General features: G+C 50.9%; 2 protein-coding genes across 9 annotated transcripts in view; one reads left to right on the top strand and one right to left on the bottom strand.

Moving 5' to 3' along the window:
* Positions 1 to 4,030: 4,030 nt before the first annotated feature.
* Positions 4,031 to 16,300, top strand: SLC35D1 (solute carrier family 35 member D1; the record flags this gene model as incomplete). 2 transcript variants are annotated; one of them, XM_082314071.1, is made up of 12 exons in its annotated part: positions 4,031 to 4,233; positions 4,817 to 4,850; positions 4,933 to 5,019; positions 5,354 to 5,421; positions 5,912 to 5,983; positions 6,797 to 6,865; positions 7,176 to 7,278; positions 7,793 to 7,885; positions 11,247 to 11,314; positions 11,644 to 11,722; positions 12,646 to 12,728; positions 13,596 to 16,297. In XM_082314071.1, the coding sequence occupies 12 exons, from the start codon at positions 4,031 to 4,033 to the stop codon at positions 13,702 to 13,704; spliced, it is 1,068 nt and encodes a 355-aa protein (XP_082170197.1). In that variant the 3' UTR covers positions 13,705 to 16,297. The 2 variants fall into 2 exon arrangements, with proteins under 2 accessions (XP_082170197.1, XP_082170198.1); XM_082314072.1 differs by lacking the exon at positions 5,354 to 5,421 and having other exon boundaries at positions 4,061 to 4,233; positions 13,596 to 16,300.
* Positions 16,301 to 20,464: 4,164 nt separating this feature from the next.
* MIER1 (MIER1 transcriptional regulator) overlaps positions 20,465 to 23,281 on the bottom strand; it is a 39,502-nt gene continuing 36,685 nt past the window's right edge. For all 7 annotated transcript variants that reach the window (XM_082314070.1, XM_082314065.1, XM_082314064.1 and 4 more), the window contains 2 exons: positions 21,644 to 21,783; positions 20,465 to 20,794 (listed from right to left, as the gene is read on the bottom strand). In XM_082314070.1, coding sequence (XP_082170196.1) covers positions 20,469 to 20,794; positions 21,644 to 21,783 — 466 coding nt within the window. In that variant the 3' untranslated portion in view covers positions 20,465 to 20,468. The remainder of the gene's footprint in view (positions 20,795 to 21,643; positions 21,784 to 23,281) is intronic.

Here is a 23,281-nt window from a genome sequence, read left to right on the forward strand (position 1 = left end):
CGCTGCGTGCTGAAATTATAATGAGTAGTTATAGTAACATATATAATGTATCTGTATGTATAGTTGTACACACACCAAACAAGATCGGGAGGGGTTTGGTGAGAATTTTGTGGATGTCTTTAATGCATTATGTAAAGAAAGTATTTGTATTAATCTATTGAAAACTGTTTTCAGGAGGCAGAGGGGGATCTTGCCTTGTGGGTGGGCTTTGCTGTGGCTTGGGGGTCCTGGCGCGGAGGGGAGCGAGCCAAGGAGGGTCCCGGGGGAATCCCAGCTTCCTCTGCAGGGCTGTCAGGGCCGGGGGGTCATTTGCCTCGGTGACATAGCTGGGGCTGAGCAAGAAACGCTGGGTGGGACCCGCTGTAGGGCACACATCTGGGGCTGGGGCTGCACATCTGGGGCCCGGCAGCGCATCCGGAGGGAGGGCAGCAAAGTAGGTGTGCACATATGGAGCCAGGGCAACACATCTGGAGCTGGGGCAGCACATCTGGAGCTGGCACAGTGCATCCAGGTGTGGTGCAGTGTGCCTCCAGGCATGGTGCATTGTGCCTGCTCCCCAGCACCCCAGCACCCAGCCAGCCTCAGCGCCTTCCCAGGATGGGTGTCGCAGCCCCTCTGAGCTGCCAGTTCCCATATTTCCCAGTTTGGTTTGTTCATATCCACTATCAGTCTTTTCTGGCGCCAGTTAAACTCGTGTCTTATCTCTTCCTGAGTGGCCACAGCGAGCTGCGGCTCGAGCTGCGGCTCGGTGCCCTGAGGCAGCCAGCCCTTGGGCAGGAGGGGAGCAGCACGAGCGCTACGCCTGGCTCTTTCCCATGGCTTGCTCTTCCCTGTGCTCACAAAACCCAGTTGCTCCAGCCTTCCTCCGAGGCAGGTTACACTGCCTGGGCTTTCCAAACCCCATTATCCCTGTTGCTCCCTTCAGGGCTCTGAGATTTGCTTAGATCTTCCTTACAGCCTGATGTCTAAAGGTGGTTTTGCTGCTGCAGAAGTGTGCTTCCAGACACTAGCATTGCATGGCATGGCACGGCATGGCACGGCACGGCATGGCAGGCTTCTCCCAGTGCACTGCAGAATGGTGCCTTCGGCATGCAGTGCCTGTTTCCCTTGGGACCCAGGGTACTTCCCAGCCTTTTTCCAGCTGAACCAGCCTGGCCAATCATCCCTGTGGCACTCTCACTGTGTCCAGCCCAGGGTTGGGGTTAGTTATCCTCTTCCCCACCAGCACTTTCTCCCGATTCCCAACCTGCCTCGGTCACACTGAGTGCTTGCGCCCCTTCTCCCCCAGCAGCACCCATGGTTTGTGTGCACCCACTAGCCCTGAATTCAAGTGGCCAACAACATGCATGGGGGAGTGCGGGGGCCGCCCTGCTCCCACCTCTGCTCTAGTGTGACTTTCCCGAGCAGTGCAGCCGCCCCCGCACAGGCGATTGCATCTCGCAGAGACTTCCTCGCTGGCTGCCGAGACCTGCCCTGCCCTGGCCCCCGCGCCAGCCCCCCACCCACCACTGCCACCAGCACCCGGTGCTGCCGGATCCTGCCACCTCTGCCATGCCCCACCAACCTTCCCTCTGCCCTCGTCCCCTGGGGGTACCAGCTCTGAATCCCCTTTCCCCCACCAGGATGTGCATGCTGCCCCGCAGTCATCGCCAATCTGGCACTGGGGAGAAACCTCTGGCTGAGCTGGTCGCCAAATGAGATTAAGATTAAACTGGATTAATTTAACTTTTGTTATCTTTGGTGGGCTCACTGCTGGCCAGGCATGCTAAAATTACTGCAGTGAGTCAGAGGCTTAGTTTAGCAGGAAGGAAAGGTCGGGCCAGAACGGGCTTTGCTGCCAAAAGCGAAGTGCTTTTCTCCTACCCAGAGCTGCGCTTGGCATGAGGGACACGGAGGACATGGCCATCCCAGGCACACGGTCCTGTGGCAGGCACCAGGCATGTCCCCTTCTCACCGTGCCTGCATCACCGCAGATACACCTTCTGCTGCCGACCAAACCCATTCACCCAGAGGGTCCAAATATTTGACCTTAAAACCGCCACGGTGGCATTTGTGCCGTGGCTGCTGCTGGGAGGACGGGGGGCTGCACCCACACAGGCTTCCCCACACCCCTCCGTGGGGTTCACAGGGGTTGCCCATGTGCTAGCAGGCCTGCAGCGCTCTGTCCATCACCGCAGGGTCACCGGTGCTGCTGGGGGGAGCGGACGTGCCAGGGGGGGGGCTGGCCTGGGAATCGGGGCCACTTGCGTCAATCCCGCTGGCGCCAGTGTCCGGGCAGGATTAGGTTCCTCTCTGCTCTTGGAGGAGTAAATATTTCCAGGTCCAAGCCCACACTACAGCTTGATAAGGATGGACAGGACTTAGCGCAGGAACAAGGAAGGTGATGCCAATGAGAAAGCTTTTTTGATTGTGGTTTTTGGCCAGGCTAAAAGGACATCCTAGATATGGGAAAGTTGCTCCCATGCTTTAAAGTCGGTCTGTCCTTCCTGCAGCTGGGTGTGAGCCATGCTGGGGAACGGCCCCTGCTCCTCCCACACCCCTTTGTCGGGAGTGGGACAGCAGTGGGGACACAAATCGGCCAGGGGAAAAAAAGGAAAGTTTGGGCAAAGAGTTTGCTTCTCCCCTGCAAAGGGAGGGCGTGAGGTCAAGCGTGCCAGGGCGAGCAGCAGCGCACCGGGGCGAGCAGCAGCTCGTGCCTGCTGGGCCACAATGCCCCGTTTCATGCCGGAGGCCGCAGGGGTTGGCTGTGCCCAGGCAGGTCTGGACGTGGCAGGGAGATAACTGGGGATAAAGCTCTCAAAAAGGGGCCGTTTCCTCTGCAAACACCACTGGGGCCAAGGGCAACAAATACCCCGCAGCTACCTTACCTCCTCCCACCAGGAACAACCCCAAAGTGCTGTGGCTGCCAAGCTGGGGCTCATCCCAAATCCCTCTGTACCCAGTCTGCGAGACCCCATGCCCACCCTCTGTCTCCCCCCACCCACCCACTCGGGGCAGCATCACCGGCGCTGGCTTTGTCCCTCCAGCCATGTGCTCTCCCCAGTCCCCCCCTCCCCAGGGGCTGTGGGACACAGACCCCCCCGCGGTGGGCACCCGTGCCTCTGCCCTGGTGGGCACCCGCTATGCCCCCGCTGTGAGCCCCCGTCCTGGCGTGGCCGTGGCCCCACCGCGGTTGGTGTTGCCGGAGGAAGGCCACCGTGCTGGGTGGGAACTGGCTCCCCAGCTGTGAGTGGGACGCGTGGGCGGTGGAAAGCAGATAGCGCAGCAGTGGCTGCTCTAGGTGCCTGTGTTAGTTCTTGTCTTCCAGCGAAATCCTAAGCAATGCTGGGTTTTCTGATGTAACCTATAGGATGGTGTTTTTCTTTTCAAGCTGCCTTATTTTGGGGTTTTTCCACTTGGCAGAATGTGGCCCAGAGGGGAAGATTTAATCTCTGAAAGGGAAAGTCCTGGTGCCAAAATCCAGCGTGCAGGGTCACCCAAGGGCAACCCGCCGCAGGGTGCTGCGTGCCCGTGCCCGGCCGTGCCGGTGACAGCAGTGCCAGCGCGGGTCTGCACCCCCCGCCCTGCTTCTGCTGCGGGGAGCGAGGGGTCCCCCCCGCCCGCAAACGGGCACGTGCTGCAGCGTGTTGGGAGTACGTGTCCCCTCGTCCCGGCAATGCCCCCCTCCCCGTGCAATGCCCCCCAGTGCCGCCCCCCCGGAACCAGGCCCCTGTGCAATGCCCCCATGCCAGCCCCCTGCACAGCACTCCCCCGTGCCCTCGCCCGTGCCCCCCCGCTCCACTCCTCCGTGCAACGTCCCCCATGCCAGACCCCTGTGCGACGCCTTGCCCCCCCCCGCCAGGCTGCCGTGCTGTGCCGTGCTCCCCAGTGCCGTGCCCCCCCGCCAGACCCCCGTGCAACAAATCCCCCGTGCGATGCCCCCCCCGCCAGCCCCCGCGCACTGCCCCCGCGCCGTGCCCCCGGCCCGCGCTGCTGGCCCCGCCCCGCGCTGGCCCCGCCCCGGCCCCGCCCCGGCCCCGCCCCCGCAGCCATGTCGTCGGCGGCGGCGCGCAGACGCCCGGCGGCCGGGGCCGAGGGGGGAGCCCCCGCGGGAGCCCCCGCGCCCGGCGATGCGGAGCGGGGCATGGCGGCGCCGGGCCTCACGCTCTGCCTCAAGCTGCTGGCGGCGGCCTTCTACGGGCTCAGCTCCTTCCTCATCGTCGTGGTCAACAAGAGCGTCCTCACCACCTACGGGTACGGCCTGCGACCGGGGCCTTTGCACCCTGGACGTGACACCCCCCTCCCCCCCCCCCCCCTCCCGGGGGCTCTCTGCATCGCGGCCCCCCAGCGTGCACCCCTCTGCCGTGCCAGACCCCCCTGCAGCCCTCCCTTGGGAGCCGTGCACCAGCGGGCACCCCCGGGCAGGCACCCCCTCCAGTCGCTGTATGCACCCCCACCCTTGGGTGCCGTGCACCAGCAGGCACCCCCGACACCTGCCGTCCTTGGGGGCCGGGCGCCCCTACGCATGCCCCCCTGCCTTGGGGTCCTTTACGCCCCTTGGCACCCCTCTGCATGCACCCCCCTGCTGTGGGGCTGGGCCCCCCATGCAAACCCCTCCTTTACCCCCTGGGAGCGCAGTGCCCTGCCAGCCCCCCGAGGGTGTCCCCCCTTCCCACGGGGACCCCCTGCCCGGCTGGGCAGTGCCCCCCACGGCTACGGGCTCTGCAGGTTGGGGGGCTGGGGGCTGCCGCTATCGTGCTCCCCACGCACACGGCAGGGGGGTGCGTGGCTGCACCCGATGTGGGTGCCCCCACTGATGTCTGCTCTCTGCCCGCAGGTTCCCCTCCTCGCTGTGTGTGGGGCTGGGCCAGGTGAGTGGGGTCCCCTCTGTCCCGTCCCCCCTGGCTCCCCACGTGGGGGCCTGTCGGGCTGACCCCCGCTCTCCTCTTGCAGATGCTGGCGACGGTCGCGGTGCTCTGGGCGGGCAAGGCACTGCGGGTGGTCAAGTTCCCTGACTTCGACAGGCATGTCCCCCGGCGGGTAAGCCCCCTCCCCGGGCACTGACCTCCTTCCCCGGGCGCTTTTCCTCTGCCCCGAGGCCGGGCGGTGGTCTCTGCCCCAGCCCCTTGCCCGCGGCGGCCACCATGGGCTTTTCAGCAGCGGGATGCCCATGCTCATTGCCCCAGGAGCAGGGAGCTGCGCGGGAGCCTGCGGCCATGGAGCAGCTCCGGGCTGAGGAGCTGGGACACGTGCGCGTGTGAACATTTCCGTCGCGGGTGGAAATAATTTCATATATATTATGAGGGTGCTGCTGGGGAGTTCCCTGTCTCTCTGGTGGCTCATGCAGTGTGTTATCCCTCTTAAAATTTTCTAGACGTTTCCTCTACCTCTTCTGTATTTCGGGAACCAGATCACAGGACTGTTCAGCACAAAGAAACTGAAGTATGGATGGCTTTTTTCTACCGGGGGGTGTACGACGGGGTCCTTGGGGCAGGGGGGTCCGGTGGTTGTGGGGAGCTGCTGCCGAGCCCTAAGGCTTTGCAGGGGTGTGGGTGACCCAAGCAGGAGCCGCTCGGGGCGATACGGTTCATTCTCTGCCCATGCTAAAAAAAAGCCACGTGTGTGTTTCCAAACACTTTCCCCCAGCCAGTGGGTAGGGAGGGACGCGGGTCTGGCCCTTGCCCACCGTAGTTGAGGGTCTGGGGCAGTCCCCGGGGTCCCCCACCCTGACAAGGTCTGACATAAGTGATACCTTTTTGGGTGTGGGAGTAATGGAGTTTCCGTAAGGAAGCTGCCAGGCTCGCACGTGGCTCTGTTCTCTGGAGCCCTTATCCCAGTGCCTGCTTGGTGCTCTGCGGGCGGCTGCAGAGCTGCGTTTCGGCAGCGCCAGGGTGGGGAATCCCTTTCACCCTGCTAAACTTTCCTCTTGCAGCCTGCCGATGTTCACTGTCCTGCGAAGGTTTTCCATCCTGTTTACAATGTTTGCCGAAGGATTCTTGCTCAAGTGAGTCTTCCCAGCCCCTTCTCTCCCGGGCTATTGGTGACGAATGCCGTTAGAGTTACAAAAGCCTGAAGGTGTTGGAATGACGTGCAGTGTGTCAGTGAGTTTGTGTGTGTCGGAGATCTGTGTGGTCAGGGGTTTTGGCTCTAAGCTGGGTTTTAGGAACGAGGGTGGGTGGAGGAAGCGGATACAGAGAGCAGCAGTGTGTTACTTGCCTTGATCTGCACAGCCCTTTCCTCCGCTGTCTGTCTGCATGCCTGGAGGGAGCTGGGCGAGGCGAGGTGCGACTGTAGCTGCCAGGCAGGGGGAAGATGGATGTGCTCTGTCTCCACTTGCAGCAGCCTGGCTGTGCGGTGCAGTTTTGGAAGCAGAGGGTGTTGTGCCCGTCTGCCCCTGCTAACAGCTCTCCTCCCTGCGAGGACTTGCAGAGACCCCAAAGCTGCTCTTGCTGTGTGCAGACAACCCCCTCCCCAGGGCCACCACTGGGGTGCTGGGCTGGTCCTGTCCCCCACACGGTGCCCCGTGCCCAGCTGAACCCTTTGCTGCAATAGGCAGAGTTGTAGCACCCCATAAACTTGCACCTCATCAATGCCAAGTTGTTTGTTTGTTTGTTTTTAAAATCACAGAGATAATTGTCTAAAATGTCTTGCTTTTACTTGCTGCTTTTGCACGGCTTGGTTTGCCTGGGGTTTTCTTGCTCCCCCCTCTATGTGCTGGGAGGAAAGGCTTCTCTCTGCTGTTCTCCAGAGTGCTCACAATACTTCAGTAAAGATTTAACTGTGGATGTTGGCCGTGTCCTCCTGCCTCTCTTTTCAGGAAGAAGTTTTCTTGGAGTATTCAGATGACAGTATTTGCTATGATCATCGGTGCGTTCGTAGCTGCTAGGTGAGCTCCTGGTTTGCTGTCCCCTCTCCTCTGTCTCTGAAGGCGCCCTGCATGGGCCAGCTAGCAAAGCTAAGGTGAATCAAGTACTGCAGTATGTCCCAAGAAGAGAGAGAGTAAAGGCTGACTTTTTTACCCTCAGACATGCTCTCTAGTAGGAAAGAATGTTTTACTGACCCAAATCCCAGTCCCTCCTTGCATGATTAACTTTCTCTGACAACTTACTGGCTAAACAGAGGGTGGAAGAAATCTTGCAAGTGTTACACTCTGCGCAGCTTAAAGCTTTAACTTATGGTTTTTTTCCCTTTCCCAGTGCTGACTTGGCATTTGATCTGGAAGGATATATTTTTATCCTTATTAACGATGCCTTAACAGCTGCAAATGGTGCCTATGTGAAACAGAAGCTGGATTCAAAGGTAGGCTGACCTTTGGCTTCGTTCTGGGCATTGCAGCATTGCACTTGGTTTGGCAGCAACTTGTATCTGAAGGGGCAAAGAGGGGAGGCTTGCCTGGTGCTACCCCATCCCTTTCCCAAAATCTCATGTCCAGAAGGTTTGGCAATACTGCTGTGCTGTTCTCGGTGCCAGTGTTGCCAAATGGTGCCGGCCAGAGCCCTGCCCCTGTGCCGGTTACAACAGCCGTCCCTTGCGACAGCAAAGAAATGGCGTTTTGATTGATGGTGGCCATAAAGCCTGTTGCAAGCTTGTCACCCAAGTCTCTTTTTTTATACATACATACATACATATATAAAAATATACAGACAAATGTGTGTGTGTGTATATATAAAAAAAAAACAACCTCCAACTGTTCTGTTTCTGAGAATCCCATGTGGATTTAGCTCACAAGATCCAGTCTTCAGTAGCAATATGAATAAGGTTTTATATTCCTGCTTGGAACCAACTTAAGTACACAGATGTTTCTTATTTTTAGGAGCTGGGAAAATACGGTCTGCTATATTACAATGCACTGTTTATGATCCTTCCTACCTTGACCATTGCCTACTTCACCGGAGATGCGCAAAAGGTAGGATTCCTGCCCCCAAAAGCAAAATCTTTAGAGGCACAATACCTTATGGGCAGAATGGATTGCTTAGAAGAACATTTTACAGTTTGTTATAATGTACTTTTCTGTAACTTAGCCGTCTTATGTAAAATCGGAAGTACTCAAAATGTGAAACTGCAAAGTAGTTAATTATCCCCAATTTGCAAATAAGTACTGCGTAGCATCTGAGGGAAGAGGCTCGGGCAAAGGATGGTTTGAGGCTGGGTTTTGGGGTAGAGACGGAAGCTGCCTGAGTAAAAAGTAACTGTAAGTCTTACATTGGACTTTAAATCCACAGAGTTGCTCCATTCAGGCATTTTTGTAATGCTTGAGGAATGGGGAAGTGCGAGAGCAATAAGTGAAACCAAATATTATTTAAAACAAAGAAGTTGAGTATTTTTAGAATAAATGGGCTGCTTCAGACTTCTTTCCGTCCTTCCCTCTTACTGGCATGGTTATTATGTTGAATTGCTCTGGAGGTCAGTTTGCCCGTGCTGCCCCAACAGGGCACGATCCGATTTATATGTGGTTCCATATACTTGAAATTCATATTGTATTATTGTTGTTTATTATTATTATTACACTCACTTATGTGCAGCTATACTCGGTTGGTGCTCCTGAGCAAGAGCTCTCGCTTTTCATGCCTGCAGAAACAAGCATCCCTCTCCATGGGCAGGGAAGGCAAATGCTGAAGGCTGGAGATGTTGCCCACCCAGACGCCCATGGGTGACTGCTGTGGGTGCCGGTGGCCCCTACAGGCACCCCCGTCCTGTCCCCTCCAGCCATACCCAGACAGGGAGAGCCTGGTGGCTTTTTTCTCATTAGGAGCTTAACGCCCCGATGACGAGCCCTGGTAAGCAGTCGCTAAGATAATGAGCTGCGATTAGCAAGGAGAAGCGATTGCATGGGGTGAAGGTAGCTCAGACCCTGCCCTTCATAAAGGGCGACTCAGTGGGATATGTTTGGGGATAAAGTGCTCATTTTTAAGCAGGAGCCAGTGGATGGGGAGCAAAATGTTGCTCTGTGCTGCACTGTGCAGCCTCTGTTCAGCCTGTGGAGACATTGCCCCTTTTTTTTTTTTTTTTTTCCTTCCCTTTTTTCCCTGAATAACTTCTTTTTCCCCGGCCAAGCTGCTGGCAGCCAGAGGCAGACAAAGATGCACTCTGTTGGGGCTGCTGCCAGGAAACTCCACGTTTGCAGCCTGATGAAAAACCCTCTTGTGAAGGGCGTGCAGCTGAACGTGTCTCGCACGGGGATGGCTCCCAGGGCAGAGCCGGGATGGGGGGCTGCATCGTGGGGGGCCATGCTGGGAAGAAGTGGGGGTTGCATAGGAAAGCCTCCCACCGTACAAGATTTAACACATCCACGTGCATGAGTAGTTCATTAACAAGCATCAAAGGTAACCATGTCTTGTCACGCCACGCTTTGCGAGAGGCAGAAATGGGCATGCTGATGGTGGCGAGCAAAGCCCTGCAAATAATTCCTGGGGGTGAAGGGGATGGACCACCTGCAGGAAGGTGCCCCTCAGGCTGGCATTTCGTGTCCCTGTTGGAAAGCACCGTCCCAGCTGACAGGCAGGATCCCTGTGCGCTTGGCAGCCCTTCTCTCCCCTGTGCCAGTCCCTGCCCCACTGGCGGGGGGGGGGGGGACACCAGCTGTTGCCCTGTTGTGTCCTCACCACCTCACTGCGTCACAGACTGGCTGAGGTTGGCAGGGACCTCTGGAGATCATCTGGTCCAGTCTCCTAGAGCAGGTGGCCCAGGACCATGTCCGGTTGGGTGCTGAACATCTCCATGGATGGAGGTACCACCACTTCCCTGGGCAACCTGTGCCAGTGCTCAGTCACCCTCACAGTGAGAAAGTGTTTCCTGATGTCCAGAGGGACCCTCCTGTGTGTCAGTGTGTGCCCATGGCCTCTGGTCCTGGCACTGGGCACCACTGGGAAGAGCCTGGCTCCATCCCCTCTGCACCCTCCCTGCAGGTGTTTATACACATGGGTGAGATCCCCCTGTGCCTGCTCTGCTCCAGGCTCAGCAGTCTCTCCCAGCCTCTCATAGCAGAGATGCTGCAGTCCTTTGGTGACCCTTTGCTGGACTCCCTCCAGTATGTCCCTGTCTCTCTTGCACTGGGGAGCCCAGCACTGGACCCAGGACTCCAGGGGTGGCCTCCCCAGTGCTGAGCAGAGGGGAAGAAACCCCTCCCTTGATCTGCTGGCAGTACTTTGTCAAATGCAGCCCAGGACACCGTTCCCCTTCTTTGCAGGAAGGGCATGTTGCTGGCTTATGGTCAGCCTGGTGTCCACCAGGACCCTGGGGCTGTTCTGCAGAGCTGCTTCCCAGTCAGGTGGTCCCAGCATGTCCTGGTGCCTGGGGCTGTTCCTCCCCAGAGACGGGACTTTGCATTTCCCCTTGTTGAGCTGCATGAGGTTCCTTCTGACCCATGTCCCCAGCCTGGCTGGCAGCACCACCCTCTGGCCTCCCTCCCTGTCCCCACTGCAAGCCATCTCCTGCTGCTGGAGCTTTGTCCTCGGAGTTGTCCCTAGACCTGCAGCTGGCAAAGACGTGGGTTTGGCTGCATGGAGTGTAACTTTAAATAAATAATAATAAAAAAACCAAACCAACCAACCAACCAAAATAAAACCTGACCCAAAAACCCAAACACAACCCAGTTGAAAAAAGCCCTACCATGAAATCCAGACTTCCTTTAGCCATTTTGTCAGCACCGTCCCTAGAGGTTACATTCCCCTGGGACACGCTGTCTAAGCGTTGTGGTTTACTCTGCTGATCACGGTGCCTGACAAGGGCTCTTCTGAGCTTTCCCCTCAGAACTCACTATATGTGAGCTTTTCGTGTCCCTTTCAGACATCGGAAGCCTGGAGAGCTGTCGCTGTGGGTGGCGGTGGCAGGGTTCTCTCGCTGGGGTTGCCTTGCAGCGAGCCCTGACGTGGCCAAGGGGGCTCAGAGGCTCCTGCTGCTGCCTGCAGCTCGGATGCACAAAATGTGGGTGACCGCAGCCACTGCACAGGGCTCTCAGGAGGGTGATTTTGGACAACAACCAGCTGGGAAATGCCTTTCCTGGTTCCTCCTGGTTCCTCCTGCTTGTACAACTGTTACTCGCCAGTTTCTGTGACGGGTGTGCTGGGTGCTGGCTTGGGCTGGGGGGCGATGCTGCCGTGGGCAGCTGGCCCTTCTGCAGCCCCAGGATGTCACCTTGGGCTGTGTTTTGGTTTGGTTTTTTTCCCTGCTATGATGTGAAAGCCAATGTTGGAGGTTTGTTTCTCACCTTGCTATGAATTACTGCATCTCCTTCTCCTCCTCTAAGGGTTGGCGTGTGTTTCTTGCAGGCAATGGAGTACCAGGGCTGGGCAGACACACTCTTCGTTGCGCAGTTTACGCTGTCGTGTGTAATGGGGTAAGCATGTACACTGCCATGGCGGGGGCTGCCCGCCTCCAAGGACTTCAACCAGCGGCTGGGGGGGTGTCCAGCAGTAGTGTATTTTGGTGGTCTAAGCTGTTCTGCGTTTAAAAAATATATATATAAATCTTGATAAGGTCCTGATAAGGACACTATTTCTGAGAGCTGTGGCAGATGGAAATTATTTCCTACCCTGCTTCAGTGCAGATTTAGCCAAAAAAGTGGTGGTACAAATATTGCTCTAGAAAAAAGGGGGAGAGGTGCAGAGATGAATGGCAGTGCCCAAAGCGTGTCCTGGTGCCTGACGTTGGCTCTTCCTCCTGCAGGTTTATTTTGATGTACTCCACAGTTCTTTGCACTCAGTATAATTCTGCTCTTACAACTACAATAGTTGGCTGCATTAAGGTAAGCGGTTTCTCTGCTCCCAGGGCCGCCGTCAGGCGAGCCTTGCAGTAATTGTTGCTTGGGGCTCGTATTAAACAGCGGCTTCAGCTGTTGGCACGGGGGCTCATGGAGCGCTTGGGACGTGCCAGGCACCCGGGCTCTCTCCAGCTCTGCGTGGCCTGAGGCATCTCGCACCTCCCCGGGCCGTGTGGCAGGGTGCTGCCTGCCTGCGGGAGTTATTCCAGCAAAAGCTGTGAACAGCCTTGAGGCATCCGCAGCCGCCCTGCACCGGCTTCGTGCCGCTCCAGCACTGTGCGACCCTGGCTCTGCTCGCGCAGGCAGCAGTGTCATCTGCTCAGCAGCAGCATGGGAAGGGCTAGATGGAGGCTCTGGGGCTTTTGCTGTGTGCTGCATGGAGGGGAGGATGGCTCCAGTGGGATTTTTTGGTTTGTTTTTTTTCTTTTTGCTCTTGTCTGGAGTAGAGAGATACTCTGCGTGTTTGTACGGCAGTCATGGCAAGCAGCCGTGCGTGGTGCTGGCTGTGGTTGGTGCATTTAGCTTCCCCAGGGCTAATGAAGTGCAAAACACTCAGAAACAGCCATGATCATCTGGGTCACCTCGGCCCAACGAGCCCATTGCAAAAATAGATGGGTACTCCTGGGCATTTTTCTGGCTTTAGTGACGGTCTTGAGATGAGGGAGAGCATCACAGCCCGGCGGTGGCACTGCCCTGCTGCCCCAGCAATCAAAGCCTCCATTCAGGAGCGTTTCTCAGCAGCTCTAAACCCAACTGCGTTGAGTCCAGTATTATCACTGCTTGCCTATTTCACACTGTTTGCATCCGGGGTTTCCCATCTCCATATTGCTTTAATGCACAGAGCATACACTTGTCTCGGGCGATATAGAAACTTACACTTACGTTGCTAACATCTTGTTCCTTTGCAGAATATTTTAATAACCTATATTGGTATGTTTTTTGGAGGAGACTATATTTTTACATGGACGAACTTCATTGGTTTAAATATCAGGTAAGAACGTCGGGCGTTTGCAGTTTTTATTTATGATTTGCAAGTGAAAATTGCTGTGAAACTGAGATGGTTTGACTGGCTCAACCCTTCTTTCAAAAAAACAAAAATCTTTACGGATGGGTATTCGTGCCGCAGCAGAAGAGCCGGCGTGGTGCTGACCCACATCTCGCAGCCCGGGGCGAGCCCCGTGCCGCCGGCCGCGCCGCTTGGTCCCTGCTCGGGCCATGGGGAGCCCCCAGACAGACTCTGGTTGTTTTAAACCCAGGAGAACGCACAAGCATGTTTTACCAGCAAACTTAAGTTGTTCTCAGAGTTCTGTATCTAAATCATGTAATTAAGGTAGCAAAAGAAATATTTTTTTGTTTTATTTCACCTGGTATTTCAGTACAGCTTTTGGAAAAGTCTCCTTTCTGGTCTGGGGTGTATTTCTGTATTGTGAAAAGTCTCCCTTGTTCTCCCCCTGTCCTTCAGCAGGATTCCTTCAGTGATGGAGCAGGTCCAGCACTAGGCTAGGGACTCAGGCTAGCAAGCATTTGGGTACAAATTAAACAAAATATCTAATCTTAGGAGGAAAACAGAATTTTCTTGCAAATTGATGCTTGCAGCAGATCCTTGACCATTGGCATACCACAGTTTTGACTTTTCTTTGGCAACTGGAGTTTGTGGCTGCCCAGGGCAGGTCTATATAACTAATAAACGTGCTGGTGTAAAAGGCAGCATCTCCTCCGGGCTGCTGGTGGCAGGTTTGCGTTGTGCAACGCAGGAGGGAGCCGGCCACGCGTGTGCCGGAGTGCGCAGTGAGCGCACGGTCGCTTCTGGGGCTCTGAGCTGGGATGTTTCATTCTCATACCCGACCCTGTTTTGCAGTATTGCTGGAAGCCTGGTGTATTCCTACATCACTTTCACGGAGGAGCAAATGAGCAAGCAGTCTGAAGCTGGCATCAAGATGGATATTAAAGGAAAAAGCTCTGTGTGACCAGGGAAAGGCTTTTTTTGGAAGCAACCCATTTCTGTTCAGCTGATCATGGGCAGAATGCGGGAAGGAAGCCAGTGTGCCTGCCATGGAGTAATGGTGATGCTCTTAATTTGCACAATCTAGATTGCTGCCTTTACAACTGATTGGGAAGATAACTGACTGCACAGTGAAGAATACATCTAATAATTAAGTCTGATCATGAGGAATTAACGGGTTTCTAATCATGGTGAGATTTGGCAGTAGAGGTTGGCACAAGCAGCGTACACGTTTGAATCGCAGAGGACTGTGTCAGCTCTGCGGGCCGTACCCTGAGCATCCTTGGCTGCGTCGTGTCTCGTCTCGGTGCAGCTGCCCCCCCGGGCAGTGGGCGCAGCCGGGGACGGATGCCGGGGCTGGCTCTGCCCCGTGCCTCCCCCAGCCTGGTCCCTCCGGCCGGGCAGCACGTGCTGCTGCTGCGGGAAGGTGAGACCGTGGTACCCGGCACAGATCTGGCCCCGAGGGGCAGGCGAACCCCTTCTCTCCCCAGGGGAGAGGAGCAGAGGGAGGGGAGCTGTGGCGTTGCAGCCCACGCGAGGCAAGCGCAGGCATTCCCCCAGCAAAGCCACTTCTGCAGGATGCTCCTGGTTTGGGCCAAAACCCCTTTGTTGAATGCTCAGTGCTCTCTGAACTTAGATTTGTTAGGTTTTCTTTTTGGTTCTGTTTTAACCCACTTTTAAAGCTTGGGTTTACCCTCCTTGGTTTCTAAGAGCCCTGCAAACATTCACCCATCTCTCTCTTGCCCAAGGTTGCTTTTACGAGGCTCAGGGATGTTCCCAACATGAAGGTTTTACCTGCCACCGGTGAGCTCGGCAGGGCCAGCAGCCTCCCTCAAACCACCCTGGCGTCAGAAACCTTTGGATTTGGGAAAGCTGCTGGCCGTGCCGGGGCTGGCCCTGGTGCAGGGACCCTTGCAGGGCACTTCGGATCCAACAGGGAGTAGCTGCAGGGTTTGCAGGAGAGCTGACGTTGTCCCACCTGGCACTGAGAGCCTCCTCCTTCAGGCCAGAAAATCGCTGCCGAGCGAAGGCTGCCGCCCCTGCCATCCCCTTCCCACCCTTCGGCACCGAGCACGTGTGGAGCATGCCCACACTGCAGCACCAGCACTTCAGCTTTGGCCAAGCCCTGTCCCCGCAGTTAGTTAGTTTTTTTATGTAGGAAGTCGTCTTTGGTTTGTGACCCATTAAAAGAATGGGATTTTAAATATGTCAGGCAGTTTTAACTGATTTTTTTTTTTTAAAGGTTGTCTGACACAGCACTTCTTTCTAGGTCTTTCCATGGATTGTCTTTTAGTTTAAAAAGAATTGTTTATAATTTTGGTTAAAAAATTTTTTGGTAAAACTATATGAGTTTTTTGTATACATTCCTTTGGTAACCAAGAAAATAGCTTCTATAGATAACTTGTTTCTGGAAGATATTTGCTAAAAATGTAACTGCTGTTTGGCAAAGCTGCATTTATTGGAGTGCTTAACATCATTGAAGTTTTTATATGTGACCGAGAATTTCTGTAACGGTGCTGGTAAAGATGGGGAGCGAGTCTGCCAGCCCCTGCGCTGCCACCTGCTTCAGAATCCCATCCCTGGCGTTGTTCTGGCCAGGTGTGCCGGAGCTGATGTCTCCGTACCGGAGCTGGGGTCTTCCCTTCCCTCTGGGGGGGGGGCTCCCTTTTGGGGCAGCGGGATGCTGAATGGGCGTAGCGGGGGAGTGGTGTGGTTAGGGTATTTATAAGGCACCTGGCAGCACAGAGGGCTGAGTCGGTGTGTCCCGAAGCGAGGAGCAGCCCTTCAGTGGCCCCCCCCCCCCCCATAGTGCAGAATTGGAAGAAGAAAAAAAATTCCCTGGTCCTTTTTATCGCTTCCTAAATTTCAGTAAAGCCTTGGATTTGCAATCAGCTGCAGAACTCCTCTTTTTTTTGGGGGGGGGAAGATGATAAATGCTTCCTGCTGTGCAGAAGACCCAGAGCTATTCACACATCAGCTCCAGGCGGGGTTACTGGTCCCTGCACTGGTTCCCCGCAGCTGGGGAGGTGCTGGGGCTGGCAGACCCCCATCTTGGGTTTCCCTGGTCCCTGCAGCTTCCAGCCGCCGGAGCCCCCTCCGGCGCGAGCCTTTACTGGTGCCGTACCAGACCAAACCTGCGTCCTTCAGCCCAGCCTGTGCATTCGTCTCGCTTGCTTGAACAGAAATACCGCAAATCACTTTTTGCCATGTTTGCTTGTAACTTTGCTGTGCTGAGGCGTTCGCAGTCAGGATGTCAATTCTGTCAAAAGTTTTGATTATTGTTTATTTTTGAATCTACTGGTTAGATTTATTGTCCAAATGGTAAAATATTTTTAAAGCTTGTTTTGTTTGTAACTGTGCACACTTCAGTGCCAGGGTCTGGATGGCATTGTATACACTGGGAAAGTGAACAGAGTTCCTACAACAGTATTTTCTATGCTATTAATTGACTAAAATTTTTTCTATATAGAATCTATTTACAAAATGACCATTTTAGTGACTAAAAGGGTGACCTTTTTATTTGAATGTATGGCAGGCTTTATATATAACAGTCAGTGATGATAGCAAAAAAAAAAAAAGGATTTTATGTGCCTATGTATTTTTGTACTGGCTTCAAATAAACCAATGACCTTCCCTCCTCCTGCCCCGTCGGCTCTTGCCTGCTGCCAGGAGCTGGCCCTCGCTTCCCTGTCGCCGCAAGAGAAGCGTGGAGATGCTGAAGCTGCTGAGGCTCCCCCAGCCCCCTGGGTCTCCTCTGGTATGTGTGGAGGAAGGGGGGGGTGAGGGAGGTCTCTTGGGTTTTCAGCTTTAAATATTCTTTGAGGATGGGAATAGGAAAAGTATCGAATGGGATAAAAAAAAAAACAAACAACAACCAGAAAACCCTAGTGCCTTGCTAAAATCAGTCCTGTCCCTTCTCGGCAGCTAGCCTGAGCTGATGTGTTCTGTGGGGATGGAGCGCTCCTCGAGGTGCTTCATGCTCCATTCAACCACCTCTGCTGGCGCTCTGACTGCGTGCGAGGTAACTGCAGAAAAAGAGCCCATGCTGGACCCCATCAGCAAACTGCGCAGCGCGCGCAGGGCGAGCTGGCACGCCCGGGGCGGGAAGGAGAGCAACACCTCTTGCTCCTGACAGTCCCAAGGTGGCTCATGCTGTGGCAGGGCACTGCTGCACCTCCTGCCTGGTGCTCTGGGGCTTTCTGCTGGGAGTAACAGCAGCGTTGTGACTCACCAGGCCTTTGACTTAGAAATAAAAACTAACTGTTCAGTTGTAACCCACAGCTAACCCGCTGCCGCCTTTCCTAGCCCTGGCTGCCCTCGGTGGCAGCACCAGACCTGCTCTCCTCTCTCTCCTCCTTTACATTACGCTGCCTTTACATTAAAGCGTACAGCAAACCCCACCTCTCCCCAGGCTGCCCCTCCAGCTGCTGAGTGATGCCCAGCCCTGCTCCACGAGTGCCCCGAAGGGTCCTGGGGACGTGTTAGGCAAGAAGGGTCTGAGAGCCACCTGGTTTTAGGGGAACGAAAGAAACGGTTCAGAGTTTAATCAGAAAAGGTTATTTTGTTTCTGTGGTTTTCACCGCAGCAGCAACTGTCACTACCACACTGCTACAAGGGGAGGGGGTCTTCGCATCCTCTGTAAGCAGAAATATTGTACCTGCCGTTTTGAGCAAAAAACTCAGGAATTTTTTATGCAGACAGTATGTTTAAAAAAATATTTTAATAAGCTTTTTCAGAATTGCAGACAGGGAGCGGGGATAAGAGAGGGGAATTACTAACAGTGCAAAATTACTATGTGTGGAAAAATGTATAAAACTAATTTGTAAAGTTTGTGTGTGTGTGGTTGGTTTTTTAGTATCACATTTAATCCTTTAGAAAGCCCAGCAAGGATTTATGCTGTTGAACTGGATTCGCCATTCAGGCTGCAGTCTTAAAGCACTTCAGGAATCCAGGAGACCCACTCCAGCTGAACCCATCAGGACAGTGCTTGAAAAACATACCCAAGCGTCACATGCAAGTTGTGATCTTTTCAACACAGTTTGGAAATACGGTCGAACACTTCTGGGCTCCAAACTGTACCGAAAGCTTTTTAAATGAGATCAAAGTTACTATATTATTTCTAGCATTTTAAATAGCTTTAGTAGTGCAATGACTTACGAAGTTATAGTGGCTGCATCTTGAAGAACATGAACAAAGTATTGTATAAAACACCAGCATAAACAAAATGTAAATTATAATTAAATATTCTTAAAGTCTAGCTGAGCATTACATATTTGTCGATTATGGAATGTCAGGTCTCATCTACGTATCACCAAAAAAAGGTAAGATAAAAAAACCAAAGCAACATTCCTGAAAATATACACAGTGCTGTATTTCACACAGAAGCCTGAGACAATTTACTTATAAACTTTCCTATATATTTCTGGAATTATTTCCAACTTGCCAACAAAAATGCATAAAAATAAAATTGAAAATAGGACTCTAGTTTCAAAGACTCTTAGAAGCACTGCACTACCCTCAGTCTGAAACCATCTCAAGAGCATCTTTGATATAAGGCTGTGATACTTTGGGTTTCCATTAATAAACCAGATTGTAAAATTAACAGCAACCTCTTACTAAAGCAATCACTTAATTAATTGATTAATGCAGGCCATATGTTAACAAACCTTACTGATTTGCCTCTCCACATAAATTGCTGTCTAATTCTAGGCAGATGTCGACTTCTGCACGTCAGCTGAACCAGTTAGAACAGATCATTCACAACATTTCTGGGAACAGCAGGTTCATACACTCCAGTAACTCATCATGGTGGTGGAGCCATGCCGGATCCAGAGGATTTGGCTCATTAATGACCATAAAGTCCAAGTACACATAGTTGAAAAGAAAACAAAACAAACGAAACCCTTAGCAGCTGGGTTTTTTAGGTTGATACATTCATTTCAAACCATAGGACCATACATTTAAAACTGGAATCGTAAAGACTCATAAACTTTAAGTAAAAATAACCAATTAAAAATTAACAGCACTCCTGTAAGCCAGAGGAGGAGGAGAGAAGATTATAAATTATACAAATGAACAATTTTTCCTATTTTTAATATAGTAGATGTGTAGCTGTGGCTTAAAAAAATAATAAAAAAAAAAAAAACAAAACACCGGTATTAAAAATCTGTTTAATGGATGTAAACCCTACTTCAACAACTTTCAAATTATGCTAGTGGGATGGTGAGCATCACCCCCTCCACACGCATTTATAAAGAATTTTCGTTTCTTGCACTTTAATCTTAAAATAGTTACCCATACCTACTCTCACTTCTTATCCATGTGAATCTCTATATACTGCATGTGTATATATGTGTATATGCTGTACCAAGTACGTGTATGTGATGTTTCTGCTCCCACTGAAATACCCAGCCATATAAGGTCCACTGGTTTTCAGAAATTCGGGATCAGGTTACCAGCTGCACGGCCATTTCTAACCTGTACAGCCAGAATCGCTTGACCCATTTCCTACCCTTCCTGTGCTCAGTGAAATGTAGAAGATGATAGGTAGACTAAAAATAAATCAACGGATAATCTAACACCTGATCTTGGTGAACAAGGTTTAGTAAACTTAAGCATTTGGCTGACGTGAAATTTATCTGAGCTCAAAATAAAATGAGAAAATGTATAATGAAAGCAAGAAAATTTGTGCAACACAAGCATCATGCTTAACAAATTTTTAGCATCACTATTTGCCATAAAACAGAAGTAAGAAAAATCATGTTTTCAAAATCAAATGACTTCTAACCATTCTTCATGTTGTTTACTGTTTTCTGAGAAGAAAATAACATGTTGGTGACTAATAAGCATTTTTAAGTCAATTGGTTTGGTTTGGGGTTTTTTTGTTGTTTTTTTTTTAGAAAAGAGTTCAGCAAAATAAAATGAAGCTGACATTAGACTCAGGATATCAATTCTCTCATAAAAGTTTACCAACTGTACAAGTTAAGAAAATTATACAAGCTTTTGTTTTAAGAAAGGACAGTTCAATCAAGACATAAGTACTGTAAAAATCTTTCAAAGGCTACAAAGAAATCTGGAAAAATACAGAATGTATTTCTTTAGCCCAGATAAAGAATATGGAAAGACATCATTGATGTCAACAATTTTACATACACAAACCTGACCTGGTTTATTTATTTACCTTTTAAAACTTCTATATATAAAAATAGTTGTGCTCGTAACTTTCAGGATTCATAAGGGTTCCTTAACAATGGGATGACACTTTTCTCTCGCTAGCGTGAGTGGAAGTCTCTGTGTCTACTCTGACGTGTGTCTTGGCATTCTGTATTTCATTTTAACTTCCTGCAACATTTGAACCAGCCCCCTGCTTCAAATAGGATGCTTTGTTCACTTGTACAATGCTTGAATAGTGTATTACACACAGCAGTTTCTTTAATGTATTAGGCTGGGAGTATCTTTGCAAAAACTCACTGATTTGTTTCTCAAATATTTTTAAGAGCCTTAGAGCTCCCGGAGCTACAGTTGCCAGCTCTGAGAAATGGAATATTCTCCTACTGCTTTTCAGCACTGAAAAAAACAAATAATCAGATCTTAAGAGCCAACTAGAAGATATTAGAAAAAATCTCAGCAAATTGTTTTACAGAACTGGATTTTGTAAGGTAACCCATCAACCCTGAAAATTTTAGACACCCAAAATTTACTCCAAGGAATAAAATCAGCTCCTAGTATTCAGTCATCCAAAGTTTCTAGTTCTTCAAGCTTCCCATGTGAGTTTGCTTCTTGGAAGAACTCTGAAGAACCTGGACTCTCTTTTCCATTGCTGTTAATTCTTCGTCTTTTTAGAGGTCTTTCATTTTTTTCTTCAAAATCATTTTCGTTTCTTGAAGCTGAATGAGCAAGTTTTGGGTCAATGGAAAGGTTTTCAGTTTCATACCCATTTGTATCCAGATCCATGTGAGGTGTTTTCTTGCCACTGGTAGGTCCATTTACATGCAATCCTTCAATTTTTGCTTCATCTTTATTTGGTATCTCACTTGGCCCATTAGCAGACACCCCTGCGTTACAGAGACATACCGTAAGGAAGAGAGTAGAAGCATGAGCAGTAACAGAACAATCTGTGATAGGTCAATAAAGCAGAAGTCTCACTAGTCCCATTGAACTAAAAAGCCAATATTGTTCTCCGTATCCTCACTGTGTGATGAACGACTCATTCATTTGCATACAAATGACAGACTTACCATGACGGAGTTTATGGAAGCCCTTGCAAGCAACAGCAGCCAAGAAAATGTCCTAGAATCCCATAACGGTACAAGCTGCAGGTGGACTGTCCTCACCTGGGCAGTTTCTGTAGCTTCCGCTTGACTTTCACAATCTGATTCAGCACCCAAGCTCCTCCCTCCTCTTGCTACTGCTTTCATTCCAGCTCCTTCGGAACAGCTGTCCCTTGCTTTTGAGGTTTTCTTCCTTCACAAGTGATCGTGCCCTGGCTCTTCTCCCATTCCTAACTGCTCTTCAATGCCTCACGTCTGGTAAGAATAGCTAACGGTGTTCCTGAGCCAAGCACTAGTGTGCTGCATGATAGCCCAGTTCCCATCTCAGTTGTTTTAAATATCCTGCATGGGACTTCTCACACAGTTAGCATTACACTACACTAGCATGAGGAAGACAATAACATTGTTTACATTTAAAAGGAAGATTCTAGTGGAGATTTATCTTCAGTATGTGACCACTGGCTAAATGCAAACACATAGCTTTTTTTAAAAACGTTTTATCTTAAAGCTGCTAACACCATGTTTAAAAGTAAAATAGACTTGTTTTTAGAGAGGCAAGCTGAACTTCTCATTTGGCCTGTCATCTGCGATGATTTGGCCACTCTGTTTAGGACGGACAGGGCACGCACTTACCATTCTGATTACTGTTGCTGGTTGTGCTGTCTTCCCTTTCAGACTGGCTGGTGCTGCTGTTGGAAGTTGTAGGAGGAGGGGACGGAGCTCTACTGGAAGCAGCACTTTCACTTTCATCCAGGAGACGGTCCATATAATCTCTACACAACAGAAACAGCACATTCAGCATTGCCCTTGCTGTGTAAAGGATTGGTGTTACTTGCACAAAAATATTCACTGCATATACTGCAAGTGTGACCAATTCACATTTTATATCTTTTGAAATGCACAGACTTATCTTGCAAAGTTAAGCAACTTTAAGTAATCTCCTGTGTTAACCGGCCCACATATGGTTTGTCCACAGCAACTACATATTTGCTGACCAATCACTGCAGCCAACCTATGTAAATTCAGCCTGTGCTTATGCTAAGTGCCATAAGACCATGCACAAGCAGAAACTTCAATATGCCGTGATGTTGTGGACTCTGTTTTCAAGGTGATGCTCTCAGGCAGGTTCATACTAAGCTCTTGCAATTTGCTGCGGCAGTGATAACATACCATTAAAGTAAATAAGTTTTGTGCACATACAACCTCAAAAGCAGTAAAGTTAAAAGCAAATTAAAAACTTCACAGTTAAAGATAAGACATTTCCGTATCTGAAATCTATTATAGTCCTACAATTTAGGTCACTAATAGTAAATCTCTTATGAAATATTTAAACAAACAAAGCTGGTTGGTAAAGCCCTTCTACATATGGTATTAGTCTGGATTACCTCCAGAAACAGCATATCCTCACACATAATTATTATGGCACTGATACTGCACCCTAAATTCCCACATCTATCTGCAAAAGCATTCAAGAATAGACAAGTATAATCCTTAACGACACTCCTTCTGATCACCATATGCAGTCAACTGCAAAAGAATCAGAGAATGTTTTAAGTGATTAACAACCAAAAATGTCTACTAATTTGGGCAAAAATGGGGGGGGGGGGGGGGGGGGGGGGGAAGTTGGAAGAAGAAGGGGAGACAGACAGTCCCTGACAACTGGTTAAGAAAATCCAGCAGCTCTGGGTGCTTCTCTGTAACACTCTTTTACAAAGCCACAGATGGCAACCCTTAATGTCATACTGCAAGTTCACTTCAGTGGTCCAACACACAGTTCTAAAATGATTAAAGAAACAATAATATTAAAAAGAAGGGTCAACAGAGAAGCCAGGAACAAATGAGAAGAAAAAATAATAGTAAAAAGACTGGGAGAACGTCAGCGGAAGGAGTGAGATACTAAAATCATAGCATTGGAATGAAGGGCAGAAGAATACATTGGCTCACTTGCTCAGATTTGAGGGAGGAAAATACACAGCTATGCACAGACATTTCTTTCTTTGCCTAGCAGAGACGTGAATGGGGAAAGGAGCTATATACACCCAAAAAAGCCCTAGTATTGGGTACTGTGTTGGCCGGAATTCTTGCCAGACAATACATTTCAAGAGTATACTACAGCACGTACCACAAATCCCACCTGAAACCTGTGACTAACACCTTTGTATAAAACTTCTATTTAAAGTAAAACAAGCATTTAAAAAATTCCACATATTTGCAGAAATGTTACATTTGTGAAACATTTAAACAGAACACAAGCTAAATTAAATAGCTGTT

Source organism: Platalea leucorodia, assembly GCF_965183815.1.
Source record: "Platalea leucorodia genome assembly, chromosome: 5".
Taxonomy (NCBI): Eukaryota; Metazoa; Chordata; class Aves; order Pelecaniformes; family Threskiornithidae; genus Platalea; species Platalea leucorodia.